Source organism: Lactuca saligna, chromosome 4 (genome assembly GCF_052625555.1).
Source record: "Lactuca saligna cultivar CGN05327 chromosome 4, ASM5262555v1, whole genome shotgun sequence".
NCBI classification, from domain to species: Eukaryota; Viridiplantae; Streptophyta; class Magnoliopsida; order Asterales; family Asteraceae; genus Lactuca; species Lactuca saligna.
In genome coordinates this window covers 146391996-146407004 of record NC_136420.1, presented here as the reverse complement: position 1 = coordinate 146407004, position 15009 = coordinate 146391996, and the positions used below count along the sequence as shown (strand labels likewise).

Genomic DNA, 15009 nt, shown 5'->3' with positions numbered 1-15009 from the left:
CTTTTATTGCATTTAATTTTATTGTAATTGCATTTAATTTCATTGTTGTTTAATTAATAATAAATGATATATTAATAAAAATGATATTTATTTTTAGAACGGACAATTATTTTCGAAAATAGATTTTCTAATATGTGCCTAAAGATATATTAATTACGAAAAATATCATCATAATTAAATTCAAAATACATTTATTATGAAAATTATTTATGCGTTTTAATTATGATAATATTCTTTATAATTAATATATTTTACATTTAATTATGGTAATATTTATCGTTAATTAATGCTACTTATATATGCTGTACATATTAGAAAATCCTTTAAAAAAATAAAAAAAATAAACATGGAGTATTAATTTGGAACCGACAAAAAACTAAGAAAGCTAAGCTAAGTATATATCTTATCACCAACCTGTCTTTCCTTAAGGTCGCAGTGGATACAAAATGACCATTTATAATAAATTTTACCTACAAATAACAGCACAATTCAGATCGTACTAAATTTATCATAAAAATTGATTATCTATAATTTAAAATAGCAATCATTTGAGTTATATTTTGAGTGGAATAAAAAGTAAATAAGAAAAGAAGCAGGAGCATGTCACTTTAACTTAACACTACAACCTAACGCTTCCGCCTTTAAATACCGCTCCTCTCCTCCTCCCACACCGCAGTATCAAAAACCATCATCTCTCTCTCTCTCTCTCTCTCTCTCTCTCTCTCTCTCTCTCTCTGAATCTCTCTCACACATCGGAAAACTTTAAAATCAACAGAAATGGAACAAAATTTACCAGTTGTGGCAAGAAAGTTATGGAGCTTGGTACGTGTGCTCTTCATGCTCAGGAAGAACATATCAAAGAGAAAACTTTTGCTCGATCTCAACATGATGATGAAGCATGGCAAAGTCGCCGGCAAGGCCTTACAGAACCTCATGCTCCACCACCACCGTAACTGGTCCTCCTCCGCCTTCAACCGCCGCTCACAGTCACACGACTCATCCAACTTCACCTTCCCTCCCCCACAAACCGACGAGTACGAATTCAGCTGCACCAACAGCCCAGCCTACCCAGTACTCTCTCTCTTATCCACCAACAAGAAACCGAAACACCATTACAAAAAGTCATCAGCAAAGAAGTCCACCGCAGAGAACAACAACCACGAAGATATAATCATCGATGCAGCGGTTATCAAAGTCCTGCATGAGATGTTGACCAGCGCCACCGCATCTCCGGCGCTTCCTGGATTTGGGAAAAGTCCGATGGTTAGGCAGTTGAGGGTAACGGACTCACCGTTTCCGTTAAGTAACGGGGATGAGGATAGCTACGTGGATGAGGCTGCTGAGAAATTCATAATGAAGTTTTATAACAATTTGAGGCGGCAAACTTAAAAACCAGGGTGTAAAATGTAAATGTTGAATTTATCAGGGGGTTACTGTGCACTATATCTTGTGCTGTTGTGTGTTTGTTGTTGCAGCCAGTGTATCTGTTTGAAGCTTCTCTGATAATTGAGGCCAAATGTATCTCTATGTATTTTAGTTATTAGTATTTTACAGAAATAAGTTAATATATATACTTAATTTGAAACCTTTGTTTTCGTGGTGTTAAATTCTAATTTCTACTTTTTAATTTTTATATTTAAATAATTGACATATGAGTTTTTAACTTCGATTCAGTTTGCAGCAAAAATCTTGATTCAGTTCATGCACGTGCAAGTACAAATTAGGAATAAGTCAACTTGGGAATATGTTTTTACCAAAATATTTCAACCTTTTCTAATAATTAGAATATGCAATGAGGAATAAAATCGGCATCTTGGCAGGATATAAGTTTTTTTTTTTTTTTTTTTTTTTTTGACTGCCAGATCTAGGCTTTGAATATCTGAATTTTTAAGATGTCGTAACTTTGAGTATATGAATTTTTAAGATGTCACTATATACATACATATATAGTGAGAGGTAGGCCTTCATAAGAAATAGTAAGAGAATAGGAAAAAGTTTACTTTTGGAACATGTTTTTTTATTCAAATACAAATTCTTCTCATAAAAATAAAATAAAATAAACCGCAAAGCAGTTAAGAAACAAAAAAAAATGTTATCAAAATGTTCTGATTTGATTTTTAATTGAAAAAATAAAAGATTTCCAATCAACTTATTTTTAGAGAGTAAGAATTCATTTCTTTTCAACCCATTCAACCCAAAGGGTCACATCAATATTTCTATCTTCTCTTTCTTCTATTTTTTTAATACATAACACATGAAAATCTTATATTTCCAAACCATACAACCTCCTTAATTTTTTATTTTAAAATAAACACCAACTAATAAAAATTATACAAAACTAATTTACATAATATTAAAAAAAGAAAATTAATTTAAAAACTAATTAAATAACATACAAAATTGATTTGGTACAAGTTTTGATGCATAATATACAAGTGATTATTGCATGAGTTCAAAAATTATATATACGTTTAAGTGAAGCGGCATATGTAACCCAATCAACCCAAAATTATCAACCCGCCCAAGAAGATTTCATATCTTGGAGGTACTGCCGGTACCTCCCATAAAATATTGCATGATACCCTCCTCGCTTAAACAAAGAAATAAAACTCAGCATAAAATAATTTATGTATTATTTTATTAGTTAAGTCATATGAGTAATTTTGCGAGACTATTTATCCATCAATAAACCAACTCAAATTTCTATTAACAATTATTATATAGAGCATTCACAATTAAAAATAAGAAAAAAAACATTATAATGGTCCTTATGTTTTTAAAAATCTGAAATATAATCCCTAATAATAAAAAAATCTCCAAATGATTTTTTGTGTTTTTAAAATTGTTAACATAAAGATATTTATTGTTCACTCCGTCAAATTTAGTCTGTTAGCTGAAGACATTTCGATCATTTTAAACTACCACAGGAACCATTTATGAATTCTTTTTATTATATATATATATATATATATATATATATATATATATATATATATATATATATATGTAGGGTTAGATTATTTTGTTTTTACTAAGTATTGTGTGCCAGAATGCACAGATCTGGACCAACGGATGAAATTAATCAATGGACATGATTTGAGAGTGTATGATATTACAATGAGGTAACATGTACCATATAATCACACAATTTTTAACAAAAGGGTATTTTGGACAAATAACTACATTTATAAAAGGAAATTTTCGGATTTTTAGGGATGATTAATTCTCCTAATTTAAAAAAAAAATTGAATTTTTTAATTAATTCAATTTAAATTTTACCGATTTTATTCTACCAGAATATTTTTTGTTATAATGATACTCTTTCAGAATTTTATTATAATAGAATATTATTGATAAAAAACAAAATTCTTGAATCATATATTGAAAAATAACAAACATTCTAATATATTCTTATACATCCGACCTTAAATACAAATTCATACATATTCTTACAGACTAAAAAATTCTTATACATTTTAATATATTCAACAAAAATGAATAACATTTTTAAAAAATAACAGCATTCTGCTAGAATACTCTCGTTCTCCATGTTTTCTTCATTTTCCACATCAATGGCAGCCCCTTCAAAGCCTAAATCCAAAAAAAAAAAACATAATCAACTTTAAAATAGTATAACTTTCAGTATATTCTAACAGAATAAAACTATAATTCTAACAGAATGTGTTAGACATTAAAGACTTTCAATTTATTCTAACAGAATGTACTCGAGTCACTTGATCAAGTATTCCCCGAGTCACCTGATCCAAATTATCGACATAATGTAATTACAATGACTACATTGTAGCTAACACAGAGGACAATACTTTGGAAAAAGGTCAACTTATTACAAGTTAGAATGTGGTAAATATGACAATTCAAATATCACAAATGTTTCTGAACAAAGAGTGCTAAAAATACAGCTGTAACATTGCATGTTCGAAGGACTATAACTAAACCAGTATTAATCAAATTTAAATGACTTCTGAACCTAACTTGGAGCTAACACAAAGGAGAATATGCAGAAACAAATTTTATATCATTCCAAGCATTTTAACAAACATTTAGCGGGCAAATCAGATATTAAAAAAAAAAAATGGTTGAATTATTTGATTCAAGCATTTTAACAAACATTTAGCGGGCAAATCAGATGCACAAATCTTTATTTAAATCATCGTAGTCATAACTCATATCAAGAATCAATTAGTTGTAACTTGTACGAATTCTAAGTAGTTAACAACCATTACCAAACGCTCGTTCATGTGCTTCGTAGATTCAATTTCATAAAAAGCCCAAAAGCTTAAAAAAAAATAAAAAGAAGGAAGATTGATTACACATGATTACCATTACAGACTGTTATTGCCTGAGAAGATGGGGAATTAAGCATCAAAAGCGATGATGAAGGGAGAACAGTTCTTCCATGACTTCTGGGATGGTCAACCGAAGATGATGATGGAGAACTCGAAGATGAAGTGAACTGATTTGAACAGCTCCTTAGTTTCGTTTTAATTTCTGCTTCTGGGATGATCAACTGAAGACCACGACTTTAAACCCTAGAAAAATCAATTGCCTTGCTGTTACTAATCCAGAGAGTTCGGCGGGTGTAGACGATGATTTTTAGAGAAAAGGGGGAATCGGTGGTCTAATTTAAGGGATTTGATCCATGAATCAAGGGATTTAATTTTGGTTATTATTTACTTTATATACAAAATTACATATCTAGCATTATCTTGATTATTTAAGAATTAATTTTTTCCTGAATTCCTATTGGTGCATTTATGCACACAATAGTTGTCAAAAACATTTGAACCTATCCCTCTCTCTCTCTCTCTCTCTCCCTCTCTCTCTCTCTCTCTCTCTATATATATATATATATATATATATATATATATATATATATATATTGACTTCTTGTTTTAATAAATTTCTTAATTTTTTGACGCCTTATTCGAATAGATGTATTAATGATTTTTTTTTTTTATGTTTTAGTAGAATAATTTTTTTAATGTTTTGTTCGAATATATTTTTAACATTTTTAATATATTTTTTTTACGTTTTGTTTTTTTATAGAGAATTGAGTAATCTAACCATTTTTGTATTGTAATTTATTTTTTCACAATAATTTTTTTTTAAATAACCATTTAGTCTGGAATTCATACATTTCAAACTATGTTACTAAACATGTTAGATTTGATCCAATATTGTGGTCCCCCTATCAAAAACTCTCATTTGGTACTATGTTAGGATTTCTCTATTTCAGGCTACTCTAAATTCGAAAAATATTTTCTACCGATGAAAAACTCCAACATTTATGGGTATATGTCAATTTTTTGTATGATTATAAGTTCAAAATAAATTTGAACTATTTTTTGTTTGATTATATGTAATTAATTAGAAACAATTCGTTTTTATTCAGAGATTAATTTTGATTAATTAAAATTATCTTTTTAGTCTAGTACAGATTGTAAATAATTCGTTTTGCTTCAATTTTTTATAATTATATGTGATTAATTCCAGTTAAGTACAATTAACCATTTAAATCGAAACAAAACGAATTATTTTCAAATGATCACATATAATCAAACAAAAAACAATTCAACTTTATTTCGAACATATAATCATACAAACAATTGACACATATTTGTAAATGTTGGGACTCTTCACTGGTAAAAGATATTTTTCAAAGTTGGAGTAGCCTGGAACGGAGAAGTCCAAAACATAGTATGAAATTGATATCTTGGACTGGGAAACCATAATACCGAACCGGATTGAACATAATACGGCTCAAAATGTATATATTGTTGATTTAGTGGTTAATTAGAAAAATGGTTATTTTTTATAAAATACAATTAAAAAATTGGTTAGATCACTCAGTTTCCCTATAAAAGACAAAATATAAAATAAACATTAAAAATGTATTCGAAAAAAAAAACATCAAAAGAATTATTTGAACAAAACATAAAAAAAAAATCAATAAATGCACTCGAATAAAATGTCAAAATATTAGGAAATTTATTTGAACAAAAACATCAACAAATATAAACGAAAAAAAAAACATATAAAAAAAATTAAACAATATATTTTAACAAAACATCAAAAACAAATAATTCATAAAAAATATAAATAAAATTAAATAAAAAGATAATAAATAATAGACAAAATTACATAAATGTTATGTGTGGCTTGAAGAAATTACATAAAGGGTCCCTATGACCGGAAGGACATGTCATTTCACAAATGACTTAACTAGAAAAGTTTACGCCCTTTGTTAAAATAACCATTTTTGCAATAGTTTGAAACCACAATGATAATCTATGCAAACAATTCATCATAAAGATTAAAGTTGATTTATTTTGTTAACCATAAGGATCATTTATGTAATTTTGTCTAAAAAGGTTTTATTATTTAACCTATCAGATGTACTCTCTAAGGAGGCGAAGAGTCATACGAGAGACATCGGAGAATGAGTGGAGGTTTGCCGGAGGAAAACACAGAAGATGAAACATACAACTTCCTTTTATGTATCTAATATCCAACATGACACTACCACAACTATGTTGAGTGAAGCGTTTTGAAAATATGGGAGGATTGTTGACATCTATATTCTTGGAAGGAAAGATAAAGCAGGATCTTTTTTTTTTGCGTTCGTGAAGTATGATGGAGTCAAAGATGTCCAGGTAATGTTAAACTCGCTAAATCAAGTTAGGTGTGGTCAATGTATGGTGAAGGTTAATGTCGCTAGATATGAAAAGAAAAGCAACAAGTCCCGAGCTCAACCATTTCATAACACCTGCCCTCCACAACCCCCTGACACTAGGGGTTGGAATAAAACAATGGCTGGTAGGTCTTTTGTCGATTCTGTTATTGGCAGGAGGGAAGAACCTGCAATCTCACTGGTGATCCTTAAACGTGTCTTTGTCATGGAATCTGATTCTCTTGTCATGGGTGAGGTAAAAAACTTTCAACATCTCAGTAACCTTCCAAAGCTACTCAATGCTGATGGTAAGTTACCATGTCAAGTGTTCTACGCTGGCAGCTTGAGAGTAATTATGAAATTCTCTGTTCACAACGCGGCGACTGTATATCTACAGAATGAGCACACCGGGAACAGATGGTTCAAATGGCTCAAACCTGGCATTGTGGAGGAATTTCCTTTTGAGAGAATTGCTTGGGTCAATTTCATTTGCCTCCCCATTCATCTGAGATTTGAAGAAAACGTGAACTTGATTGCTAGTAAAATTGACAAAGTCATTGAAACCGAGAGTAGTCAGAATTGGCACAGCATTGACCTCACGACTCCTCATGTACGAATCATAACTGAAGCGAAAACACTATTAAATTTGGAGATTAATTGCAGATTCAATGGTAAGAACTTTATTGTGGGTGTGATGGAAAGAGAAGATATCTGGCAACCGTTCTCCAAATATTATGAGTATGAGTCGGAACCAGAGTGAGAGAATGGAAAGAGAAGGTATTTCTGAAACCTGGGATTATGCAAATCATCAGGACATCGAAGAAGGGGAAATTATTTTGGATTCTAAGATGAAGATAAAAATAGGATCTGGAGGTGTTGCCCGCGTCTCTTCGTCGCCGATGGAACCTGAGATGACGAAGATTCCTGATGGTCAAACTCCAAAATTAATTACGGAATTCAATATGCCTTGACGTGAGTATGGAGCAGTTAATAGTGGGAATCCTAAAGATGGCTTTAATGTCGAAAATAATAACCTATCGACTTTCATTGACATCTCGAACTCCATAAATAATGATGGTAGGCCCACTTCACTTGGTGAATTTAATATAAACTCTTTACCCCAATCTCCCTTTGGCCCATTAATACAGAATTCGGCTCCAAATAATTATAAGAGTGCTTCCAGCAATTGTGGAGCTTCTAAATAAAAAAAACGGAAGATTGATATTTTAGGTCGCTCAGATTTCTCTCACTCACTTCCTGCTCGAAGTCTTCTACCTGATTTTTGTGAACCTCCTCACCCATCATCTCTTCCCACGTATCCTCCCAACCCTCAATTATCGAACTCGTATGCCCCCTCTTTTTACTTAAACGTGTATGCAAAATCTTCATCTTTTGTTGATGTGGATGAATGCTCTTCATCCAACGATATTGGGAAAATCATATAGGTAGGAAATGATGTGGGATTCCAGATTACTGCTGAAAATGTTGGCATCTTGGATGCAAATGACCCCAATGTGGTCGAAGGATCTCTGGTTACAAACAGTATTCAATGAATGCCCTAAGTCTAAACATAAGGGGGATAGGTGAATCCTATAAGGTGGAATGGATTAGAAAGCTCAAGCATGTGCATCAGATTGATTTTATTAGGATTCAAGAAATAAGAGTCATGGATTTTAATGGAATCGATTTTGCTGGTTGTTTGGGGTCTACACAATTTGACTTTGATGCAGTAAATCCTACTGGTAGATCAGGTGGTCTAGCTTTCATTTGGGATCCATATATTTTTTTCTAAACTCAATAATATCAAAACAAGGAACTACATCGTGATCTCTGGTCATTGGAAAGGTGTACCAGGTGTGACTACATTGGTGAACATTTATAGACCTCAATCCACCATAGAGAAACGAGCACTTTGGTCTGAACTCACATCCTTGAAAAATGAGAATGCAGAAACTTGGATATTTCTTGGTGATTTTAATGTAGATTTGCGCATGAAAGGTTCAACTCCATTTTTTGCAGATTATCAGCTAGAGATTTCAATCGATTCATCGTCGATGCAGGCTTGCATGAATTCAATATGGGAGGTTTGAAATTCACGTATATGCGTGACGATGGCCACAAATTGAGTAAAATTGATCAGTTCCTTGTTTGTTCAAACTTCATTAATTTACAGCCACTCACTTGTGTCACTGCATTGTCTTGGGAATATTCTGATCACTCTCCCCTTATTCTAAAACCTTCAGCCGGTTATTTTGGCCTCCCCCATTCCGACTATTTAACTCTTGGTTGCTAAATGACGATTTCAATGTGTTGTTCAAAAGTTCATGTGCATCCTTTTAGGGTTTTGGCACTCCAGATCGTCTCCTCGCTACAAATCTCAAATTCGTTAAAAATGTCATTTGAGGTTGGAGCAAGAAAAAATTTAGTAATGAACATTGAACTTTATTTCAACTTAAAAGATAGGTGGACATCATGGACTCGATTGCTGAATCCCGAGTACTTACTGATGTAGAATGATTGTCAAGACAGGAAGATATGCATAAAATTATGGAGCTTGAGCGTTGTGTGAAACTTGATCTTCAACAGAACACCAAAATCAAATTCGGTCATTGATGGTGATGAAAATTCTCGGTTCTTTCACGGTAGCCTCAAACATAAGAAACGAAAAAAATAGAATTCATGGCCTCAACATTAAAGGTGAATGGAACACAGATTCGCTGACAATTAAATATGAAATTTTCAACTTCTTTGTTGACAAATTTCGTGAGCGTTGGCCAATCATCCTTTCTTGAATCGAAGTTCTCTATTGAAGAGATCAAATCTGTTGTCTGGCATTGTGGTGGGGATAAGGCACCTGGACCTAATGGGTACACCTTCAAGATCCTAAAAGCAAATTGGGATTCGATTGGGAAGGATATAATTCGTTTTGTCAAATACTTCGAATCCACAGGATCTCTTGCTGAAGGTTGTAACTCATCAAACATCACTCTTATCCCAAAGGTGTCTGATCCATTAACCCTCAGACTGAAAAACTTATCTCGTATCCTGAAATGTTTTCATATTTCTTCAGGGCTAAAAGTTAAGTTCTTCAAATCATGTTTATTTGGTGTGGGAGTAACAAAGGCAACATTGTGTGATACTGCTCAGGTTCTTGGTTGTTTACATGGAGAATTTCCATTTTCTTATTTGGGGATCCCGGTTGGTGCTAACATGGCTTTGAAGAAGAACTGGATGCTTGTTCTAGATAAAATATCATCTAAATTATCAAGTTGGAAGGCCACTTCATTGTCATTTGGTGGCCGCCTCACCCTTATTAAAACTGTCCTGGACAGCCTCCCTACATATTACATGTCCCTCTTTAAAGCTCCATTGGGAATCATTAAGCAACTTGATAAGATCAGAAGGAGATTCTTATGGGGAGGCAGTGAGCTGAAAAAGAAAATTCACTGGGTTGAGTGGTCTAAAGTTATTGCGCCAAAATCGGAAGGGGGTTTAGGTGTTGGTTCGTTATTCGCTCAAAACATTTCCCTATTAATCAAATGGTGGTGGAGAATTATGAATGACAAAGGAAGTTTATAGAAAGGTGTTATCGTGAGCATACACAATTTGTACAACAAAGCGGCATCGTACATCGCGAGAAAAACATCAAATGGAGTTTGGTGTAATATTCCAAGGCTATTAGAGCTCTTGATAGTTTGTATATTGATTGCAAGGATATTTTTGCCCTTATCCCAGGTTCGGATGTCAACATCTTATTCTGAAAAGATTCTTGGTGCAGTAACATTCCATTTCACCTCAGATTCCCTCACTTATATTCAATCGAAACAGTTAAAAACTATTTATTGGGAGATAGAATTTCGAGCAATGGCTATTCATGGATATGGAGATTTGAACCAACTGGTTCAGAAGAATTAAACGAACTGGTACAACTATATACGGATATTGGTAACCTGAATAGCAAGCAAAAATCCAAATTTCGGTTCAGGTTGTCTCTTAATCCTAATGGTGAATATATTGTGAATTCAATGAGGAAATTATTGGAGTCTAAACTGAATCCTTTTAAAGAGGTGGCAATTTGGTGGTCAAAGATAATTCATCAGAAGGTGTGATGTTTCATGTGGAGGTCGGTGTTAGGGAGAATACTCGTGGCTGAAACCTTGGCTGTTAGGGGGATAAATACGTCCAGTACCTTATGCTGTCTCTGTAACACAGAAACTGAAACGACCGATCATTTGCTCATTACTTATGGCTATTCTAGAGTGGTGCAACATTGGATATTCAAATGGTGTAGATTGGAAGACATTATGTTCTCAAATATTCGAGAATTCGTTGACTTCGCGGCTACTTGGGGAAACTGTCCTAGAAAAAAAAATGAGATCTTAACTCCAGTGTTCTATTGCCTTGTTTGGAACATTTGGCTATCCAGGAATGACAAGATTTTCAAACATATTGGTGCAAATCCTACAAAAATCGCTGATAATATAATTTCACTCTCGTACATATGATACAAGCATCGATGTGGCACTAGTTGTGGTAATTGGGTTGAATGGAGCGTTTCGCCTTTCACTCATTTTTCATCTTAATTTTAATGTTTGCTCTGTTATTCCTATTTCCTTTTTATGTTTGTACTTTGTCTCTTTGTAGCTTCTTGTTATGAGAGTGCCTCTTTTAATGATATTTGCTTTCTCTAAAAAAAGTCAAAAATAAGCACGTGATTATTTTTTTTGAATCTCATATTTACATAATTCAGTAATTTTCTAAAGCCCATGATAAAACATTTCTCGAGTTGCTAGAAACACGAGGGACATTATTACTGGTAGGGAAGTCCACGTCAACTTAATTATGTTGTATATCTTCTGAGTAATACTTTAATACTTTTAGATTGACCCTGTATATATATTTTTTCTAATGGATATACATATTTGTTATTCCTTCTCTAATCGTATTCTAATGGATATATACTTTAATACTTTTAGTTGGTTAATTAATTATAAGTATTGTTTGCTTTTTGCGAGTACTTGAAGTTAGACGACGTTTGATTGGCTGACCGGATACTTGAGCAGGGCGGCGCTCTGAAATCTGAATCTAAGTTTGGTTTGTTATCAATTTGGTCCTTATAGTTTCATTTCATTTTCAAAATGATCCTAAGAAACCTCTTACTAGCTACCAAAATCTTTTGTCCTAATTAAATCATTTAAGAAGTGGTATTTTTTTATTGCAAGAATATTTCTGACTTTAATGTAAAATAGATATATAGTTTTATTAAATTATATGCAACTAGCTATAGGGTAGATCTAATTTCGAAAAATACAAGTATATAACTAATGAAGAGGTAAAGCATATTAATCAACTCATATGCAAGTTGGCATTATGCATGACTTTCGAAAATAGAATTATCAAAAGCTTCATAAAGGTTACACAAAGTTATACATAGATAATTATATATCATAAGTTGTTTAGTGATGTACTTTATGTTTTATGCTATTATTATCTCATCGACTATAATTATCAGTCCCTGTTATGGGAACTTAGTCATGGATTTACAAGTTTCTACATAGGAGTTTCATGTTTCAAACATTGACAAACACAAAATATTAATAATGCTCCTTGATCTATATACATCTCATCGTCATTGGAAATGTTCAATATAAACAGTACAGATGCTGATGCAGGGGTGTCTCATTGATTTTGAGGCCCTGTGCGAAAAATAAAATCGAACCCCTCCTTTAATGTATAAACAATTTTCATTAATACTATGATAAATCGATAATTGTTAGAAACAACACTGTCCATCAACTCTTCATATAAATACTCATAAATATGTTGTTCTTAATAGATATCATTTCCAAGCTATTAAATATTTATTGTATAACTGTGGACTGTAAGTAGGATTTTAACAACTTTAAAATTAAAAAAATTGGTTTCTATAGATGCCAGAATAGTAATCATGATTTTATATACGTTAACTGCATTAGGAAAACAACCGACTTTTTTCATATATTTTGAAACATATGTAGGGTTAGTAGTTTCATTCCGTATGAACTCATCAATCAAATTTAACTATAGATAAAGTTCATTGGCATCGATATCTGATTATTTACCATACTTAAGTGCGGTTTCAAGACGGCTACAATACAACTTAATATCTTTGTCATCAAATTCTTTAAATATTTTTTTGAAGCAAAAACCCACTTTTTTCATACATATTGTATTGTTCAAATATTATTTTAAGAGAAGTCATCGCTTGAAATTGAAGCAATCGAAGACACAAGCTACGCCATAACTTCATCAATTCTGAAATTGAGACACAACAATTATTTTATTGGATTTTGAAACTTATCATTTTAATTTTTTAATTAGATGATGCATTGATTTTAAAACAATTAGTTAATCAATAATCAAACACAACTAACTTTGACCCGGTGACAAAACCTTTAAATCAATTTTGGTTTTAGGCTTGGATTACTGTACTACCGTAACAAATCGCATGTAAAAATTAGGCTCATGTAGGAAATGGGTTATGCCATGGTCCACCTGGTATACCCTCAATAACACTCATGTATAGATGATATAATTTACTTGACTTTTTAAAATAATTCTTTAAGAAACTAAAGATATGGGTGGAAAAAGTAGTTGTTGAGTGTTGCAACTTAAAAGCCAATTATTTGGGTGATGTGTTGGCCAAAACGTAAAAACATGGTGAAACTGAGGGACACATGTTGTTTTTTAAAGTTAATTGCCACCTTTTTATTTGAAGAAGTGGTTGGAATTTGATTGGTTCTCCAATTATTGGTGCTTAAAGTAATTCCATATAGATTTTGGTACTACTGTTACAATTCAACCAACACATCTTTCAGACTTCTGAATATTTTATCCAACGCAGCCTTTTACGTGTTCTATGATACAATACAACTTTATTATTTTATAGGTATGTCCTAACTTCACCATTGAAAACAAAAAGAAAAGTAAATTACAATAATCATCCCTCAAGTATTACATAGTAATCAAGTTTCGGCCAATAGCTTTTATATTAAAATTAAAAATGTTTTGAAATATCTGCTATTAATCGATATATAACAGCATAACACACACTAAACATGAGGTGAAATTGAGTTCCATACAAAAAGAGTTGTTAATTGATTAAGTTCAATAAAGAAATAAGAATGAAAAAGAAAACATGAATTGCTTATGTGGGAGAACGGTCGTAAAGAAATTGTTCTATAGTACGAGATGATGACTATTTCATTTAAAGTTAAAAAGAAAAGTCCTTGAGATTATTGGACTTGAGCCATTAAAAAAAAGGGAGAGAGACTATTGGACTTGAAGATATTGTCCATTCTAACAATAAGAATTAAATTGAAGAAATAGAATTGATTTAACTCTTTGGTACAATAAAACTGAGATGAAATTGTTATGACTCTTTGGTACAACATAGATATTTTTTTGGGAATTAATTATCTTGGTTGGTTATAATAAACAATAAAACTGAAAGGAAATTGTGTTGTATGTTTATTCTTTTCAAACATGTTTTACAATATTGTCAGTATTCTATAGATATTAATATATCACAATATATATTTTTATATTATAATTTTCATGTTTTCAATTACGTTTTACAAATTATTTTTATATTTTTCAAATTAACATTTTATATCTATTTTGTATTTTATAAAAAATATCTTATATTTAGAAAAATAGTCCTAGTCTAATAATATAATATAAGTTACACAAATATCAAAACAATCTCAACATAGTATCATTTTAAAAAAAAAATGATTATTACACCGTTTGCAGTTACTCGTTGGGTTTTGTGCGAAAGAAATTGTCCTTTTCATGTCTGGAATGGTTGGTGTTAACCAAGTTTTGTCATTCAAATGATTAGTAAAGTATTATTGTAAAATTCTATTAATTTTAACTACTCAATTTTTATCAAGAAAGATAACAAAAAACTATATAAAACCCTGACAATTACAAAGTAATATTGTTAAACTGATTTTGTAATCAGAGAGCCTAATTAATAGTAATTTTCTGATTTCTAACACCAAAGAAGAAAGAAAAAAAAATCTTTAATAGACTCCACTATTATATCATTTATCTTCTTGTCACCAAAAAACTTAGAGTTCCTAAATCGACAAAGCACTGGCCAAGTCGCGAACACTATATCTTTAAGAGCATGTTTCTTTGTAGTAGATAACCAATCCGAATCGATCCTTATGATTAAGTCCGTAATCTTTGGCAAAAACTGATGCTTGCAAGTATATTCATTTAGTAATTGCGTTCAAGTTTGTGTTGCAACCTCACACTTCAAGAAAGTATGA

At 31.7% G+C, this 15009-nt stretch overlaps 2 protein-coding genes across 2 annotated transcripts; both read left to right on the top strand.

Moving 5' to 3' along the window:
* Positions 1-662: 662 nt before the first annotated feature.
* On the top strand, positions 663-1585 carry LOC145042914 (uncharacterized). The gene has a single exon (XM_078991437.1). The coding sequence runs from the start codon at positions 778-780 to the stop codon at positions 1387-1389; it is 612 nt and encodes a 203-aa protein (XP_078847563.1). The 5' UTR covers positions 663-777; the 3' UTR covers positions 1390-1585.
* A 7836-nt stretch (positions 1586-9421) lies between these two features.
* On the top strand, positions 9422-10270 carry LOC145040237 (uncharacterized). Its single transcript, XM_078988193.1, has one exon. The coding sequence runs from the start codon at positions 9422-9424 to the stop codon at positions 10268-10270; it is 849 nt and encodes a 282-aa protein (XP_078844319.1).
* Positions 10271-15009: the final 4739 nt, after the last annotated feature.